We start from the raw sequence: 20521 nt of genomic DNA, 5'->3' as shown, positions 1-20521 counted from the left end.
CAGATCACCGACCTAGCCAAGGCTTTCGACTGTCAATCACCACATTCTTATCAGCAGACTCATTAGCCGAGGCTTCTCAATTGACTGCCTCGCCTGGTTCACCAACTACTTCTCAGACAGAGTTCAGTGTGTCAAATCAGAGGGCCTGTTGTCCGGACCTCTGGCAGTCTCTATGGGGGTGCCACAGGGTTCAATTCTCGGGCCGACTCTCTTCTCTATACAACAATGATGTCGCTCTTGCTGCTGGCGATTCTCTGATCCACCTCTATGCAGACGACACCATTCTGTATACTTCTGGCCCTTCTTTGAACACTGTTAACAAACCTCCAGACGAGCTTCAATGCCATACAACTCTCCTTCCGTGGCCTTCAACTGCTCTTGAATGCATGCTCTTCAACCGATCACTGCCCGCACCCGCCCAGCATCACTACTCTGGACGGTTCCGACTTAGAATATGTGGATGACTACAAATACCTAGGTGTCTGGTTAGACTGTAAACTCTCCTTCCAGACTCACATTAAGAATCTCCATTCCAAAATTAAATCTAGAAACGACTTCCTATTCTGCAACAATGCCTCCACTTATGCTGCTAAACATACCCTCGTAAAACTGACTGTCCTACCGATCCTCGACTTCGGCGATGTCATACACAAAATAGCCTCCAATAGACTACATCCAATTTGCTGAGTAGTGTATCACAGTGCCATCCGTTTGGTCACCAAAGCCCCATATACGACCCACCACTGCGACCTGTATGCTCGTTGGCTGGCCCTCGCTTCATATTTGTCGCCAAACCCACTGGCTCCAGGTCATCTATAAGTCTTTGCTAGGTAAAGCCCTGCCTTATCTCAGCTCACTGGTCACCATAGCAACACCCAGCCGTAGCACGCGCTCAAGCAGGTATATTTCACTGGTCACCACCAAAGCCTATTCCTCTTTTGGCCGCCTTCCCTTCCAGTTCTCTGCTGCCAATGACTGGAACGAATTGCAAAAATCACTGACGCTGGAGACTCATATCTCCCTCACTAACTTTAAGCATCAGCTGTCAGAGAACCTCACAGATCACTGTACACAGCCAATCTGTAAATAGCACACCCAATTACCTCATCCCCATATGGTTACTTATCCTCTTGCTCTTTTGCACCCCAGCATCTCTACTTGCACATCATCATCTGCACATTATCCCTCGTGTTAATGCTAAATTGTAGTTATTTCGCCTCCATGGCCTATTTATTGCCTTACCTTCCTACTCATCTACATTTGCAAACACTGTGCATAGATTTTTCCTATTGTGTTATTGACTGTACGTTTGTTAATCCCGTGTGTAACTATGTTGTTTTGACACACTGCTTTTCTTCATCTTGGCCAGGTCGCAGTTGTAAATGAGAACTTGTTCTCAACTGGCCGACCTGGTTAAATAAAGGTCAAATAAAAATAAAAGCTACATTTTTCCCTCTATCACTCAGAGGCTGCATGACAGGGAACTTGCAATTGCAAAGCCTACACAGACTGGCCTGTGCACTTGGTTATACCAAGCATTGAAATGATATAATACATTGTCTTTGCTCGCTCTGCTTCAATGTATCAAATGTAACAGAAGACTCACCATGGTCTGCATCCCCACTCCCCATCACGGCTAAATTCTATTTAAAAAACTGATTGATGAATAGAGGCGTAGGAAGAGCAGACAGAAGCAGGTGAGGGATGGCTGGAAGGACATGCCTGCTGGCTGATTACAGCTACCACATGTGAGATGTGCATGAAAGTGACATTATTGGACTGGCGCATACAAGACTATTAGTTGCTGTTGCTTAAATTTTACTGAATTTATAAATAAAACTGACTTTAGAAACATTTCATAACAGGTGCCAACTGGTTCTTTAGATTGGTAGGGACGGAAAATGTGATAGTATCATATGAAATGGTACTACGGTACTCTAAAATGTTGGTATCATAAGTATCATGACGTTTTGGTGCTGTGATATTACCATGGTTCTGTTATATCGTGCAACAATACTTCATCCCTTCCTCCGCAGACTCACTCTATACATCCTCATTACCCAGAGCAAAGGGTACAAGGGGTAATCTGTCCTCACCATTCAGCAAACCATGTCAGAGAGTCACAGTGCTGCCCCACAGACAATTCTTGCATCCAAAATCAAATCGGCTTCTAAAACAGTTGATGTGCTGGAAAAGTCTTCTCAGGGAAATAGAACCGTCTAAAGGTCGATCTCCTCTAGGTCAGACCTTGGGAGGGAAGGTGGCTGTGGATACATTTTAGAAAGCAGTGTGCGTGTAGTTTAAGTAGAGAAAAGGAGATGGGGTTAGTGTTACTCAGGGTGTCTGTTAGTTGGCAAGTGCTGATAAAAATAAAAGTAGATAAAATTTGCCGGCCAAAATGACCGGGAGAAAAAAAATCCCAATGCAAAACAATGCTTTTTATTCATCGATGGAAATACCGGTCAATGTAAATACAATTTACCGTCATGCTCATCAGTCGATGTTAATTTTCATAATTTACTGTCATTAAATTGGCGAGTGTGTTTTTCCTTTAGTCATCATGCATCTTATTTACCCAACACAACGATCACATGTGCACATGATTTCTCCTGCATCTCCTCAGCTGGTTGCTGCTGGAGTAAAAAGTGCTTTCATAAGCCCATTCATTACGCAACAATTCTAAAAGTAATCGCATGTGAAACAGTTTTGGTGCACGATTATAAAAAGAGCTACTATTTTTATTACTCAACTGGTAATGGAAACTCACCAATCAAGTGCAGGCAAATCACCACGTCACCCATCACTTTACAATGTCGGCTGGAGGTAGTATGCATTTTGAAAATATAATTGTTTGAAACCTGAATGTTTGATTTCATATTATGAGGCGTCTCAAAGTAGCCTATTGGCAAAATTCGACCATGGAAATGAGGAAGCAATTATTTTAGAAATACCTGGGGAAGCTTACAATATGCAGGCTAATGAAATGAGTGCATGGAACTCATAGCCTATAGGCCAATGCAGCAGTAGCCCTAAAACTTCTATTGCTCTTTCAAAACGTGGATAATTGATTATAAAGGGGAGATTGTTGGATTTTTTTAATAGCGTACTGTGAGGAACTATAGTTTTAATATATTATCATTCGTAATGGATGTGAAAAAAAATATTTAAAAAATAAATACATTTCCTACATTTCTGCGCAGCAGCCAAGGTACTTCAATGCGTGCTCAGGTGCGCGCACACCCTCAACATTATCAGGACAGAGAAACCAGACACAAGCTCATTGCTAACACGGAGCATTCCAAACAAAAGACAATGAAAAAAAAAAGACAATCTCGTAAATGATGGTTATGAAATAAACCAAAACTTGCTTCTTACAAGTGCAGCAGGTTGTGAACTCAACAAAAATTGTTTCCACTCCGAGAATGAGTACGACAAATGATTGTATTTAACACATGCATTAACAGAACTGCATGAAAACAAATGAGTATTAACCATACATTTACTACTGGTGACATTTGTAATAGGGAATCACTAAAAATAAATTTAAAATTGGCAAACTATTCACACAATGAATGTGCAAGAAATGGCGGGAGACAGCTGAGCCATTCTTGAGAGAGACTCGCCTATATCGTCGCCACACCCCTCCCCTTCTAAACATTTAAAATTATACTCAAAACACATTAACTTCAAATTCTTTGCGTTCTCGTTCACCTCAGCCCAGTCCAAGCTCTTCTCTGTCCTGGCACCCCAATGGTGGAACCAGCTTCCCCCTGAAGCTAGGACAGCAGAGTCCCTGCCAATCTTTTTAAGACATCTGAAACCCTACCTCTTCAAACAGTACTGATAGCTACGTTAGAAGTAAGATGTACTTTCTATGCCTGTGATATGCGTTTGTCCCACCTAGCGATCTTAAGATGAATGCACTAACCGTAAGTCACTCTGGATAAGTGCGCATGCTAAATGACTAAAATGTATGGCGGGGTACTGGGAAAAAGCCACAGGATGGTTCTTCACATTTCTCTAATTTTAATATATAAGTAAAAACCTGCAGTCAACTTGTGCAATATGTTAAGAAATAAAGGACATTGCATTCTTCATTTCACCGGTCACATTATTATTAATCTTACAGTAGCACCCAGTCACGTGGTGTTTGCTGACAAGCACACAACAACGAGAGACCTGAGCCTTGTGAGTCACTCAATGTTGTCCAGCATGTGCCAGGTGATCTAACTACAATATGGAATTCACAGCTAAATGTTAGCCATCTTATAACAATTAACTGTCTAGAATAAGCTAATTTAGCTAAGTGGTTAGCTTCATCCAAAATCAAGCATTCGCATGGTAACAGTGGAGAATGTTCTCCTGGATCATGAGCCTTGCTGGATAATATTTGTTTTGTTCATTCAACAAAGTGTGAGTAGCATTTTTGAGTTACTTGTATAGTTTAGGTCAGAAACTGTACAAAACGTCTGCAATGCGCTTGTTCACATTCGCTATGTGATTGTACATGTATGTGTTAGTCTGTTATCCCAAGGTTAGCAATGCTATCAGTGGTGTTTGGAAACAACGTCCCTTGTATTTAAAGCCGAATTACCAAATACACCGGTATGACACAAGGTCGGTATTAAGGTACACTATATACACACAAAAGTATGTGGACACCCCTTCAAATGAGTGGATATGGCTATTTCTGCCACACACGTTGTTGACAGGTCTATACAATCTTACACACAGCCATGCAATCTCCATAGACAAACATTGGCATAAGAATGGCCTTACTGAAGAGCTCAGTGACTTTCAACGTGGCACCGTCATAGGACGCCACCTTACCAAAAAGTCAGTTCATCAAATTCCTGCCCTGCTAGAGCTGCCCCGGTCAACTGTAAGTGCTGTTATTGTGAAGTGGAAACGTCTAGGAGCAACAACGGCTCCGCCGCGCAGTGGTAGGCCACACAAGCTCACAGAACGGGACCGCTGAGTGCTGAAGCGCATAAAAATCTTCATGAAATGGGTTTCCATGGCCAAGCAGCACACACTTTATAGGAATAATAGTCTGGGTCTGTTTTTTATTTTTATTTATTTTTCACGGTTCGGGCTAGGCCCCTTAGTCCCAGTGAAGGGAAATCTTAACGCTACAGAATACAATGACATTCTACACAATTCTGTCATCCTACTTTGTGGCAACAGTTTGGGGAAGGCCCTTTCCTGTTTCAGCATGACAATGCCCCTGTGCACAAAGCAAGGTCCATACAGAAATGGTTTGTCGAGATCAGTGTGGAAGAACTTGAGCCCTGTCCTCAACCCCATCGAACACCTTGAGGATGAATTGGATTGCCGACTTCACAAACTCTCGTGGCTGAATGGAAGCAAGTCCCTGCAGCAATGTTCCAACATCTAGTGGAAAGCCTAACCAGAAAAATGGAGGCTATTAAAGCAGCAAAGGGGGACCAACTCCATATTAATGCCCATGATTTTGGAAAGAGATGTTCAACGAGCAGGTGTCCAAATACTTTTGGTCATGTTGTGTATGACAATCTGGACACCACCCAAGCCTGATCCACAGGAAATTATATATTTGTTTTTTACTTCTTCGGGATCGGTGTCCACGAGACAGTTGAGCTAACGTAGGCTAATGCGATTAGCATGCGGTTGTAAGTAACATTTCCCAGGACATAGACATATCTGATATTGGCAGAAAGCTTAAATTCTTGTTAATCTAACTGCACTGTCCAATTTACAGTAGCTATTACAACGCCCCTGTGCAAGAAAGAATACCATGCTATTGTTTGAGAGTGCACAGTTTTCAACATAAAGTTATTAATAAACAAAGTAGGCACATTTGGGCAGTCTTGATAAAAAATGTTGAACAGAAAAGCAATGGTTCATTGGATCAGTCTAACACTTTGCACATGCACTGCTGCCATCTAGTGGCCAAACTCTAAATTGCACCTGGGCTGGAATAATACATTATGGCCTCTTTCTCACATTTCAAAGATGGTACGAAAAAAAAATACAAAAAAACAGTTGGTCTTTTATTTGTATTATCTTTCACCAGATCTATTGTGTTATATTCCCCAACATTCCTTTCACATTTCCACAAACTTCAGTGTTTCCTTTCAAATGGTACCAAGAATACGCATATCCTTGCTTCAGGGCCAGTTACAAGCAGTAAGATTTGGGTATGTCATTCTTTGGGGAATTTTTTTTTTTTTTAAAGGGGCAGATCTTTAAGAGGATATCCCATTAAGGTGTTCACCCACAATTTACATAATGATTATGGTAATGCATCTTAACAGAACATGCAACTCATGCAATCGCCAATGAAACTTAATTTTCAAACATTTGACAAAATGCATTTAGTGGGAAAATACATTTTTATTTTTGTAATATTTGTATACACTTTTTTTTTTACCCCAATTTCGTGATATCCAATTGGTAGTTACAGTCTCGTCTCATCGCTGCAACTTTGTACGGACTCAGGAGAGGCGAAGGTCGGGAGCCGTGTGTCCTCCGAAACACAACCCAACCAACTTGCGCTGCTTCTGGACACAATGCCCGCTTAACCCGGAGGAAACACTACACCCGGCGACCGTGTCAGGGTGCCTGTGCCCGGCCAGCCACAGGAGTCGCTAGAGCGTGATGGGACAAGTACATCCCTGCCGGCCAAACCCTCCCCTAACCCGGACACCGCTGGGTCAATTGTGCGCCGTCCCATGGGTCTCGTGGTCGAGGCCGGCTGGACTCGAACCAGGATCTCTAGTGGCACAACTAGCACCGCAATGCAGTGCCTTAGACCAATGCGCCACTCGGGAGGCCCGACAATACCATTCTGAACAGCACACCGTGGTTTCATATGTGACAGATTAAAAACTCTTAGAAACTTAGAAAGAGGGGGAATCTAAAGATGCAACAACTAGGATGGGTTGCTAATATGACTAGGATTGTGCCTTTGGCTGCTGGACAACGAAAGAAAGTTGATATGAAAACCAATAGAACAGGAGATAAATGGCATAGCGGTGGGTCCAATAGGGAAGTAAATTAAAATAAATGTGCCAAAATTATATAATTACTCCTGTCTATACAAAAATACAATCATTTAAAATAATTCAGCAGAAAGCATGACGACTTAAGCATCCAATGCCTATGAGTCCAGTAAATTTATCAAATGGGCAGTAAATTAACATTTTCCCAGTCCCGTTGTCCGGCGCCACATTTACGTAACAAAAACCCTGCTGTTACTGTACCTCAGTGAGTGTGGTGAGCAGGGCCGGAGGAAGCAGGTCAGGGACATGGATTGCGACAGGAGGACCCGTCCAGTTACTCTGGGCAAAGAGGTGCAGGCAGGCCACCGCCAGAGCCAGCAAAGCATTCTCCCTGAGAAAGAGAAGAAAGGAAACGGAACGCAATGTCACAATGAATAGGAGCGAGATCAGTGAGGGGGGGGGGGACAGAGAATCTGGAGGACAGAGAGAAAGAACAAATGAGGGAGACCAGAGGGAAGGCACAGAACACAGAACTAATAGACACTAGAGGAAAACGAAAACAGGGAAGCGAACAGAGGAGCAACAGAAAGGCTAGAGAACTAAATGAAAAGGGAGTTCAGAGAAAGAGAAGCATTAGAACGAGGCTTCCAAAAAGAGCGACCACAAGCTCAGTACAGAGACGATGGGGGAGAAAGAAACACTGAAGACATGGTCATTTAATCTCCACACTGCGAATCAGACCGGCAGCCTCGCGAAGTGGATACAGCAGGCTGCTCCAGTCCTCGCAGCAGGACTCATTCAATAGGGTGTCTGGGCACAGATTCAGGGCAAAGAGGAACTACTTCCCATCAATTAAAGCTATGCATAGACACAGTACAGGCCTCTCCAACACACCTAGCTGACTAACGCTGTAGTAGAAAATGGAAAGAGACCAAAATAAATGATCCAATACAGGAGGGGGATAGAGTAGCAACACCCGCTGAAATACCCATTCTCCCACGGGAGAGGAGGAGATGGTAAGCTGTTCTTATTAAAAATGTATAATTCATGGAGCAGGAAGCGCCATTGGGCTCCATTGAGCGAGGGAACAGCCCGTGCCTGGTAATTCTCCCATCACTCCCCTCAATAAAAGCCACTGTGTACTAGGGCTTGGCGATATGGCCTAAATATCACCAAAAATAATCTGATTTATACAAATAAATAAATAAAATAAATATATATATATATATATCATGTTTTTTTTTGTTATGTTCGCCAAATAAGCTTTGTTGTGCAAATAAAGGTCAAATACACTACATTTCAAACAGTCATCAATAATCTAATGAAATCAGGGCTTGTGAAATTATACCTAGGCTAAATAGAAGCCTTCCAAAACCATAAGACCCTCAAAAAAATATATGAAAATGCACTTTGTGTTACAATTTTAACCAGAACCATACATAACGCACCTTCACTAATAATGACTAACTTCTTATAGAAGGCATTATAGAAAATTAACACAGGTCTCAAACTCTCTCTTAACCACAAGCCCACATTCTAGTGAGTAAACAGACAATCTTCATAAGTTTAGCCAACATGGATCTATATGCTAGCTAACAAGGTAGAACAGTTGAATTGTCATGAACACACCGTTCTGTCCGTCTCCAACTGTTTGAACATCATGCTAGCCTGTTGAAATCAAGTGGCATACCTTATTTCTCAGAATGAGAACGAGTTGCTATTCCTTATATAATTGTGTTTTATGCTTATTGCACGTTTATAAAAACAGACTACACAGCTAGTATAACAGTCTTTGGCTAAAATGCCGCCAGTGGTGCTGCGCACAACAAACTGAGCATTAATTTACCAGAATTAATATTCATTCATACTCCCGTTTTAGTAGTGTCCGCGCTGCGTGCAATTTGAGGAGTTTAGACATGAGGTTATCATTAGAAAAGTTCACGTCTCTATTACAGTAAGATAAGTGCTATGAATGAATATAATTAAGGCAATCTGTCGGCTTATATGAAAGCATATTAAAATCTTGTTTAGCCTTGTTTACAATAAAGACTAACGCAGTGTCCACCAACTTTTATCCTGGAGAGCTAGAGTATGCAGGCTTTTGTTCCAGCCCAGCACTAAAAACACCTTATTCAATGAATTGATTAACATTGAATGTGTCAGCATGAGATCCCTAATCAGTTATTGTTTCTTACCGGTCAGCCTTGTCCTCCTGTGTGCTGTCGTTGAGGTAGGCCAGGACCCGTCTCTCCAGGTAGGCATCGATGGACTCTCCATCGCTGCCGTCTCCACCACCGAGCAAGTCCAGGACCAGAGGACTCAGCAGAACCGCCTCAAAGTCCCCATCGAACAGGGACTGCAGCAGGGGACCCGCCTCTGGAAAGCAAACAAGAACAAGCAGTGAGATAAAGAGGTAACACAAGAAAATGGCAATGACATCAGAGATGTGTCTTGTGTGTGTGTCTGTAATAATGGGTGGCTCAAAACATGGTTGTTATACATAGCCTAAGTATTTAGTTATTCTGACACTATTCACAATTTTGCTATCGTCTGTACCTTTTTTCCTATGACTGCATGGCATAGTCTCATATCGCTCTGTGGAACACCCATTAGCTTTGAAAGGCATTAAGGTGCAGCCTCATTGTTTGAAATAGGTGGATCATTATCCCTCAGATACCTCTACATCCCATTCAAATGACCTCAAAGGCTACTTGTTTAGAGTCAAAGTATTAGAGCCAAACCATCTCGTTACTGTTGTCCCAGAACCATTACCATCCAGGAATGGAGATCATCAAGCATGCTGCTAGACCATACGCTGTACCTCACTCCAAGGGCCTCTTACCTCCTCTCATTTGTCTTATATTGTTTCTCGCATATTGTTAATCCTACTCCGTATTCCCATTAGCAAAATGAGAATATTGAACAATGCACTGCAGGAGATCATTTGGTGTCTGCATGCAGACTTATAGCTGTTGGAGGGGCATTACTGAAGGGGGAGGAAGGAGGAACAAAATATTAAATTATAAAGAGAACAGTCTAGCTATGAGGCCAAGGTGTCTAGGCCTGGAGTAATTGCATTTTATTCATTGGTTGTGTGCTTGGCTTCAGCGTCTATACAGCTTTCATTAGTTCTTTATGAGCAGGGAGGCTGGCTGGGCTCATTAGCATTGATTGCATTGCGCTTCACTGATGGGAATGAGTGAGGGCTGAGAGAGAGCAACGGGAAGGAGGAGAGGCTGGGTGTACAGTAGCAGAAGACTGGCAAACCTAAGCAAACTAATACAGTCCTGCAAACTGGCAACACACAGCGTGCGTCCAAACAATCTCGTACCTACAAAATGTAAAAGCATTGGATTGGTGCAGGCATGGGCTAAAGAGTTTCCATAAACCAGTAATGTCCTTTCAAATCCATGAAGGGAAGTGAACAAGTGCACACTTTGGGAGAAAAATAGATTATTGGGACAGCCACAGTACACCAAAGCCAATGTTTCCAATGATAAAGCTACAGGGACCCCTATTGATTTGAATTAATCCATCCATTCATGTTTTGCCCAAGGTAGAAGTGGTCAGAAAGTGACATTTTGGACCTGAATGCCCCAAAAAATTCAAGCGATAGAGGTGCTCAAAGTTGACCCATTTTGCATACACCACCCTACCATGAGACATCCATGTCTTCATCCCTGAAAACCAAAAAACGGTTTAGTTTGATATCATTTCGAAGCTTACAGAGTTGTAAAACGTATGAGTGAATGAAAAATAAGTCATTTAAGCTTTAACGCCAATTATCAGAAAGGCCTAAACTGATTTTTTCAAGTTCATAAACTCAGCAAAAAATAAATGTAGAAAAGTCCTCACTGTCAACTGCGTTTATTTTCAGCAAACTTAACATAAATATTTGTATGAACATAACAAGATTCAACAACTGAGACAAACTGAACAAGTTCCACAGACATGTGACTAACAGAAATGGAATAATGTGTCCCTGAACAGGGGGGGGGGCAAAAGTAACAGTCAGTATCTGGTGTGGCCACCAGCTGCATTAAGTACTGCAGTGCATCTCCTCCTCGTGGACTGCACCAGATTTGCCAATTCTTGCTGTGAGATGTTAGCCCACTCTTCCACCAAGGCACCTGCAAGTTCCCAGACATTTCTGGGGGGAATGGACCTAGCCCTCACCCTCCAATCCAACAGGTCCCAGACGTGCTCAATGGGATTGAGATCTGGGCTCTTCGCTGGCCATGGCAGAACACTGACATTCCTGTCTTGCAGGAAATCATGCACAGAACGAGCAGTATGGCTGGTGGCATTGTCATGCTGGAGGGTCATGTCAGGATGAGCCTACAGGAAGGGTACCACATGAGGATGTCTTCCCTGTAACACACAGCGTTGAGATTGCCTGCAATGACAACAAGCTCAGTCCGATGATGCTGTGACACACCGCCCCAGACCATAACGGACCCTCCACCTGCAAATCGATCCCGCTCCAGAGTACAGGCCTCGGTGTAACGCTCATTCCTTCGACGATAAACTGCGAATCCGACCATCCCCTGGTGAGACAAATCTGCGACTCGTCAGTTTACAGCACTTTTTGCCAGTCCCGTCTGTTCCAGCGACGGTGGGTTTGTTCCCATAGGCGGCGTTGTTGCCGGTGATGTCTGGTGAGGACCTGCCTTACAACAGGCCTACAAGCCCTCAGTCCAGCCTCTCTCAGCCTATTGAGGACAGTCTAAGCACTGATGGAGGGATTGTGCGTTCCTGGTGTAACTCGGGCAGTTGTTGTTGCCATCCTGTATCTGTCCCGCAGGTGTGATGTTTGGATGTACCGATCCTGTGCAGTTGTTGTTACAGGTGGTCTGCCACTGCGAGGACGATCAGCTGTCCGTCCTGTCTCCCTGTAGCGCCGTCTTAGGCGTCTCACAGTCCGGACATTGCAATTTATTGCCCTGGTCACATATGCAGTCCTCATGCCTCCTTGCAGCACCCCTAAGGCACGTTCACGCAGATGAGCAGGGACTCTGGGCATCTCTTTTGGTGTTTTTCAGTGTGAGTAGAAAGGACTCTTTAGTGTCCTAAGTTTTCATAACTGTGACCTTAATTGCCTACAGTCTGTAAGCTGTTAGTGTCTTAACGACCGTTCCACAGGTGCATGTTCATTAATTGTTTATGGTTCATTGAACACGTATGGGAAACAGTGTTTAAACCCTTTACAATGAAGATCTGTGAAGTTATTTGGATTTTATGAATTATCTTTGAATGACACGGTCCTGAAAAAGGGACGTTTTTTTTCTGAGTTTATATACATTTATATACATACATTATATGCCCAGTCAAAACTGTTCGCTGCTCTGGCACCCCAATGGTGGAACAAGCTCCCTCACGACGCCAGGACAGCGGAGTCAATCACCACCTTCCGGAGAGACCTGAAACCACACCTCTTTAAGGAATACCTAGGATAGGATAAAGTAATCCTTCTAACCCCCCCTTAAAAGATTTAGATGCACTATTGTAAAGTGGTTGTTCCACTGGATATCATAAGGTGAATGCACCAATTTGTAAGTCGCTCTGGATAAGAGCGTCTGCTAAATGACTTAAATGTAAATGTAAATATACTGATCACCCAAAACATTAAGAACACCTGCTCATTCCATGACAGACCGACTAGGTGAATGCGATGATCCCTTATTGATGTCACCTGTTAAATCCACTTCAAAGGGAGAAGACAAGTTAAAGAATAACATGTTAAGCCTTGAGACATGGATTGTGTATGTGTGCCATTCAGAGGGTGAATGGGGCAAGACAAAATATGTAAGTGGGCTTTTCAAGCTCAACAGTTTCCATGTGTACCAAGAATGGTCCACCACCCAAATGACATTCAGCCAACTTGACAACTGTGGGAAGCACTGGAGTCAACATTGCATTTATTTTTTATTTTTAAGATGATATATGACAGAATACTCTTCAATGCAGGGTGGATGTCATGTTTTGGCTGATAAATGTACTACATTTACATTTAAGTCATTTAGCAGACGCTTTAGCAGACTTACAAATTGGTGCATTCACCTTATGATATCCAGTGGAACAACCACTTTACAATAGTGCATCTAAATCTTTTAAGGGGGGGGTTAGAAGGATTACTTTATCCTATCCCAGGTATTCCTTAAAGAGGTGGGGTTTCAGGTGTCTCCGGAAGGTGGTGATTGAATCCGCTGTCCTGGCGTCGTGAGGGAGCTTGTTCCACCATTGGGGTGCCAGAGCAGTGAACAGTTTTGACTGGGCTGAGCGGGAACTGTACTTCCTCAGAGGTAGGGAGGCGAGCAGGCCAGAGGTGGATGAACGCAGTGCCCTTGTTTGGGTGTAGGGCCTGATCAGAGGCTGAAGGTACGGAGGTGCCGTTCCCCTCACAGCTCCGTAGGCAATCACCATGGTCTTGTAGCCGATGCGAGCTTCAACTGGAAGCCAGTGGAGAGAGCGGAGGAGCGGGGTGACGTGAGAGAACTTGGGAAGGTAGCCAGGGTAGCCAGGGCAAAAAAATGGGAATAAAGTTGACATTTCAACTTTCAAATGGTACAACTTTCAAATGGTTGAAGGTCCACACATTAGAGAATGTTGACTTGAGTGGGAATATCCATTCTTAGAAATTAAACTTTAAATCTTCCATAGGAAACCTATCGCATTCATATAAATATAGATGAAAGTATAGGTCCATTCTAAGAATAATATTTATATGATTGAAATGACACTCACCCTGTATTCAAGATTATGCTGTGTCTCAACCAATGACAGGCACAACACAAACAATTCAGATGATGTAAAATGGAGTCTAAGCTACAATGTGAACATTTCCAAAATCGGAGTTATTTGGTTTTTAGATAATTGACATTTAAAAAGGTAGACTCCACTAAATGCCATTGGCACAAGTAGCACCGCAGATATTGAGATAAGCGCGATGCAAGACTGCTCTCACACAGTATCTTCACATGTGCCTAGGTTCCCTTCATGCTGGTAGCCAGGGCACCAAAACAGCAGAGAAGTTGATCCTCGTGCTTCAACCATCTGAGTTGTTGCAGAAATTTACCCACCATGCCGTTTACTTTCTGCATCTACGTCATATTCTGTTACCTTTCTTTCAATAAATAAAATAGTTTGACAACCCGGTTTGTCAGCTCAAAAAATTATAGCAAACTCAACCGTTTCTCTTTTTCATTGATGAAGTCATGGACCTCTCATGGAAGGGTTGGGTGTGCAAAAATGGGTCAACTTCAAGCACCTCACTTTCTGACCACTTCTACCATGGGCAAATATGTATTAAAGGTCTCATTCGAGTCAAAGGGGGTGTGCAAAAAAGTGATTGAAATCATATGGTAAGACCCTGGTTCCACTGACAAATTAGGACAGACCCAAGAACCTTCTGTAATGAAAACTCATTTTTATTGTTGAATGTCATCCACGTGTTTTGAGACTGATATTCAATGACAACCTGACATGCACCAAACACTAAAACAATAATCTCTTTTGTGAATAACATTCAACAACTTAAGAATGACTGTCATTGACATCAAAGCATGTGAATGTGATATGCATACATCAATATGGGTATTGCTAGTAGCTAGCACAGTTCCCATTGATTTCCTCTTGCTAATACAATTGCTGGTGGGCTTTAACAGGCAATCGCTGCATGGCTGGCCTGTGAGGTGTGGAGATATTTCACCTCACTACAAATCTAATGAAACCCAGAGGCTGCAGAGCCTAGAGAGGAAGGGTGAGAGAAGGAGAAAGGGAGATAAGAGGTCAAATTACAGCCCAGGGTATGACCTCTCAACCACTGTTAACAACATTTCAGCTACTCAAATACATTTCAGAATGGTCAAGAAACTGAAATGATGGAAAACAATTGGACCTCAAATTAGTCAGTAATTCAGCAGTCAATTCAATACGGGAGAAATATGATTCTGAATTCCCCAGGGCCTCCCAATATTCAAGCAAACATATAGTACATTTCAGAACGGAGAGTGCAACAGCCTCATATCTCCTACAAGCACACACAGGGAGGGGACTAGCTACACTGAACAAAAATATAAATGCAATATGTAAAGTGTTGGTCCCATGAGCTGAAATAAAAGGTCACAGAAATGTTCCATACACACAAAAAGCATATTTCTCTCAACTGTTTGCTTAGATCCATGTTAGTGAGCATTTGTACTTTGCCAAGATGATCCATCCACATGACAGGTTTAGCATATCAAGGTGTGGCATACCAGCCACCCCAGAGAGCATATGAAACTGTGGGTTTGCACAGACTGTCAGAAAACATCTCAGGGAAGCACATCTGCGTGCTCGTCATCTTCACCAGGGTCTTGACCTGCGTGCAGTTTGGTGTCATAACCTACTTCAGCGGGCATGCTAGAGAAGTGTGCTCTTCACAGATGAATCCTGGTTCCAACTGTACCAGGCAAATGGCAGATAGTTTGGACAAGGCCCTTTCTTGTTTCAGCATGACAATGCCCCCGTGCACAAAGCAAGGTCCATACAGAAATGGTTTATTGAGATCGGTGTGGAAGAACTTGACTGGCCTGCACAGAGCCCTGACCTCAACCCCATCTAACACCTTTGGGATGAATTGGAACGCGACTGCGAGCCAGGCCTAATCGCCAAACATCAGTGCCCGACCTCACTAATGCTTGTGGCTGAATGGAAGCAAGTCCCCGCAGCAATGTTCCAACATCTAGTGAAAAGCCTTCCCAGAAGAGTGGAGGCTGTTAAGCAAACAAAAAGAGGTACCAACTCCATATTAATGCCCATGATTTTGGAATGAGATGTTTGACGAGCAGGTGTCCACACGCTACATGACCAAAAGTATCTTTGACAAACAGATGCATATCTGTATTCCGAGTCATGTGGAATTACTAGATTTGGGCCTAATGAATGTATTTCAATTGACTGATTTCCTTATATAAACTGTAACTAAAAGTAAAATCTTTGTAATTGTTTCAGGTTGCGTTTCTAATTCTGTTCAGTGTACATTTATTTCTATCTCATGAGTGTAGACTAGCTGGAGAAAATCTTTTTACTTGTGCAGTGTAGTGAAAAGCAGGCCAACATCACATTTACAATACAATCTGATGTCAGAAATGGTGCGCTTTTTGTTGGTGAGTGATGTCTCAAAAGGCATAGCCTAGTTTGCTAAATCCAAATGGAGACAAAAATATATCAAGTCATGTCTATTCTGACAACAGCACATAAAACCAGCCCAGACAACCATGACACAGCAACATCACTTGATACAGCTCACGGTACTGTGCCATCAGTGCCTGGATGATGGGCGAGAAATATATGATGACATGGCTGATTATTGTGCAAAGCCAGTGACCTCGGATTTAGCAAAGATGAGCATACATGCCAAGAAAATAGCCGAGCATATAGAAAATAGCGGCCGTGCATGGTGATTGTCCATAGAGTCTTACGTTCTTTCATGGGGGATGGGATGCTTCGCCCTACTGTGCTGTCACAAACGTGCGTTGCCACAGCCTCAATGCAGTAAGTTGACAGTGTTCAGCGAAAGATCCTGACAGCAATTAACTCACTATTGCTGCCTCTAGTGTAGCGAGAACTAACACATTACGATATCAAAGCTACCGGTTAGTTTAACTAGCTAAACACCCACCTACCGTATATATGGACATTTGCATCCTCACGGCGGGATGACCGAGGGCTGTAATGTAAACGAATCTGTCCAAACTTGAACGTTTTCTGGTATGTCCCTCCCCGTTTCGTTAGTTTACGAAACGTTTTGCAAAAAAATAGGCGTAATGAATACGCTCCTGATGGATGTGGCACGAGTCGGTACATAGCTACTATAGCGCGCTAAGTTGATACCTGTATATTAGTGACATACTTATCTAGCTGGTACCTTACTATCTGTAAGGTTATATTCAAAGTTTAAAAGTTAGCGTATGAGATCAATACCCAGTCAATTGGATGAACATGTGCCTAAAATGACTCAATTCCTGTCCGGTCTAGCCTTTGTAGCTAGAAGTGCGCTACTAGCTGGGTGTTCTAGCTAGCTAGGCTGGCTCCCACAAGTTCACAGTTAGTGTGCTTGGTACAGTAGCTACCTAGCTATCATTCAAACCTGTATTGAGCGAACTGGCTAGTTCAATTAATCATATCACGTAGCCTTATTATTGAACCTTGGTGAAACATTAGTCAAATGACATCAAACCATTGGCAAACCGACGGACAGTGCCTATAACTGCGTGCCACATTTCTTGACATTTTAGCAGTAGTTAACTTACGTTAGCTGAACGTAACATTAGCCACCACCAAGCTAGCCATCGTTTAATTGTACCTACATTTCTCACAAAACAAACTAGCTAAATCTACACCAAATTAAATGTAACGTGTGATAACAATACTTATTTTCGCATAAATGATTTATAATCTCACCTGCAGAGCTGAAAACATTCTGCTTCCATTCCGTTGCCTCGCTTGGTTTCAGAAAACCTCGGAGCACGGGAATCTCAGCTTCCCGCACCATCTCAAAATGTGATTTGCAACAGTCGTGCAAAGAAGTCAATACGGTTTCCAACCACGATCGGCGTAATTGTAAATTGACAATATATATCCTTACTGCTGTAATGTAGACTATTTCAATGTAATTGTATACATTTGTTAATTTCAACCCATGTGCGGTGAGAAGCAACAGTGAGCAGCCATGACAGATACGCATTGCATCATGGGAAAGCTAATCAGGAGAATATGGAAGCCCGTTTCCGAACGTGTCGATACTTTTTTTTAATGTGGAGCATTATGTGGCGATTTCCATTATACACTTTGCAGCGATCAGCACAGCAGGGCCTCAGAACCATTGGGTACATTTTACACTAAATATCTGCATGCTCTATTTCTGAAAAGACTGCGCACTCACAAAAATATTGAGATTTGTAAACTTGGCACTCGCCATACATACTCATGTTTCCCGTTATAAATCAGACCTGTGGAAACTCAACTTGTGAACTAGCCTCACCTGTTTTGCATGTTATTTTGGCATTATTACATTTCACATATCCGTTAGCAAACAATGTAAAAAAAAATGTTTTAATGAATAAAGCCGCATACAAACTTGGTTTCTTTTTTGCTTTCTTGAGTCAGGCAGCTCCAAAATGCTGGCATTTCAGCCTAGCTCAATGCTTTTTGTGGTGGTGGGGCAGCCAGCGGAAAATACGGAGCATAGGGGGTTGGTGATGTTCTCATGTTGGGCCGTGATTGGCTCAGTGTTCTGTCACTAATGGGGACACGACGTCACCACAAAATCTACAGGTAGAGCTCGAAAATTCAAGCCCCTTAGGTGCTGCCATAGAGTTACATTAAAAGTGCCACTAGAAATCCTGGGTTCGAGTCCAGGCTCTGTCGCAGCTGGGTCGACCGCGAGACCCATGGGGCTGCGCACAATTGGCCCAGCGTCGTCAAGGTTCGGGGAGGGTTTGGCCGGCAGGGATGTTGTTGTCCCATCGTGCCGGGCGCAGTGCACGCTGACATGGTCGCCAGGTGTACGGTGTTTCCTCCGACACATTGGTGCGGCTGGCTTCCAGGTTAAGCAGCATCGTATCAAGAAGCAGTGCGGCGTGGCTGGGTTGTGTTTTGAAGGCACAACAGCTCTTAACCTCTGCCTCTCCCGAGTCCATAAGGGATTTGCAGTGATGGGAAAGACTGTAACTACTACCAATTGGATACCACAAAATTGGGGAGAAAACATTAATAAAAAATACATAAGTGCCCATCCAAGAAGGCTCAAGGTCATTGGCAACAGATAAAATTACGTCAAATCACGTTATATCAACATTAGCTTTGATTGGACTGGTCCTGTCAACATCATAAACTCAACAAAAAAAGAAACGTTCCTTTTTCAGGACGCTGTCTTTCAAAGATAATTCGTAAAAATCCAAATAACTTCACAGATCTTCCTTGTATAGGGTTTAAACACTGTTTCCCATGCTTGTTCAATGAACCATAAACAATTAATGAACATGCACCTGTGGAACGGCCGTGAAGACACTAAAAGTTTACAGACGGTAGGTAATTATGGTCACAGTTTTGAAAACTTAGGACACCACGGTTAAGGAGGCTGCACCTCCTTAACTGTGGTGGGAGTCGGCCAATTACACACGGCTGCAATGCGGTCACTTTCCATCTCCACTCCTGACGTGGATAGGCGATACCCTAAGAAGGAGACGGACTGTTGAAAGAACAGGCATTTCTCAGCTTTGACATACGGGTACACTCTGCGGACCAGGGACACATGCTCGGCGCGTGTAGCGGAGTATATCAGAATGTCATCGATATACACCACTACACCCTGCCCGTGCAGGTCCCTGAAAATCTTGTCTACAAAAGATTGGAAGACTGATGGAGCATTCTTCAACCCGTACGGCATGACGAGGTACTCATAATGCCCTGAGGTGGTACTTAATGCTGTCTTCCACTCGTCTCCCTCTCGGATACGCACCAGGTTGTACACACTCCTGAGATCCAGTTTAGTGAAGGAGCGCGCCCCGTGCATTAACTCAATCGCCGTGGCAACAGTGGGGTAACTGTACCCCACTGTGATTTTATTGAGACCTCGATAATCAATGCACGGGCGCAGACCTCCATCCTTCTTCACAAAAAAGAAACTCGAGGAGACGGGTGAAATGGAGGACCGAATGTACTCCTGACGCAGGGATTCAGAGACATGTGTCTCCATAGCCACCGTCTCCGCTTGCGACAGGGGATACACGTGACTCCTGGGAAGTGCAGCGTCTACCATGAGATTTATCGCACAATCCCCCTGTCGATGGGGTGGTAATTGAGTCGCCTTCTTTTTACGGAAGGCGAGAGCCAAATCGGCATATTCAGGGGGAATGCGCACGGTGGAGACCTGCTCTGGACTTTCCACCGTAGTAGCACCAACGGAAACCCCTACACCTACCTGAGCACTCTTGCGGCCACCCCGTGAGAGCCCTCTGTGGCCAAGAAAAAGTGGGGTTATGACAAATTAACCAAGGTAGACCCAGCACCACGGGATACGCAGGAGTGTCAAAAAGGAAAAGACAAATTTTTTCCTTGTGACCCCCCTGTGTCACCATACTCAAAGGAGCTGTGGCCTCCCTGATAAACCCTGACCCTAATGGTCGACTATCTAAGGTGTAAACGGGGAAAAGCACATCCACTGGTACAATAGGGATCCCTAAACTATGAGCAAACGCTTGATCAATAAAATTCCCAGCCGCGCCTGAATCTACTAGCGCCTTATGCTGGGAACGCGGGGGAAAAAAGAAGAAAAAAAAATCAAGAAAAGTGACAGACACAAATATATGTGCAACAGAGGGTTCTGGATGAGAATGGTGCCTACTCACCTGGGGTGGCGCCAGAGCGCCCTGCCTGCTACCTCGATTCCCAGAGGAACCTACCCGGCACCGACCAGCAGTGTGACCGCTGCGGTCACAGATGGTGCACGAGCGGGAACCCCCTCCAGTCTCCCTGTGCACCCTCTCTCCCAGCTC

The 20521-nt window shown here is 43.6% G+C and overlaps 1 protein-coding gene across 2 annotated transcripts in view; it reads right to left on the bottom strand.

The window, feature by feature from the left end:
• Nucleotides 1-17709, bottom strand: part of ttc27 (tetratricopeptide repeat domain 27) — a 135648-nt gene extending 117939 nt beyond the window's left edge. Inside the window, exons 1-3 of one of the 2 annotated variants that reach the window (XM_014154511.2) lie at nt 17427-17709; nt 9179-9359; nt 7245-7374 (exon numbers count right to left, since the gene is read on the bottom strand). In XM_014154511.2, coding sequence (XP_014009986.1) covers nt 7245-7374; nt 9179-9359; nt 17427-17709 — 594 coding nt within the window. Of the gene's footprint in view, nt 1-7244; nt 7375-9178; nt 9360-16648; nt 16845-17426 lie in introns of those variants that run through there. The other variant, XM_014154512.2, reaches the window with a different exon arrangement.
• Nucleotides 17710-20521: the final 2812 nt, after the last annotated feature.

Source organism: Salmo salar, chromosome ssa18 (genome assembly GCF_905237065.1).
Source record: "Salmo salar chromosome ssa18, Ssal_v3.1, whole genome shotgun sequence".
NCBI classification, from domain to species: domain Eukaryota; kingdom Metazoa; phylum Chordata; class Actinopteri; order Salmoniformes; family Salmonidae; genus Salmo; species Salmo salar.
Note: the sequence above shows the minus strand (reverse complement) of the source record. Positions and strands in the feature narration are given on the sequence as shown.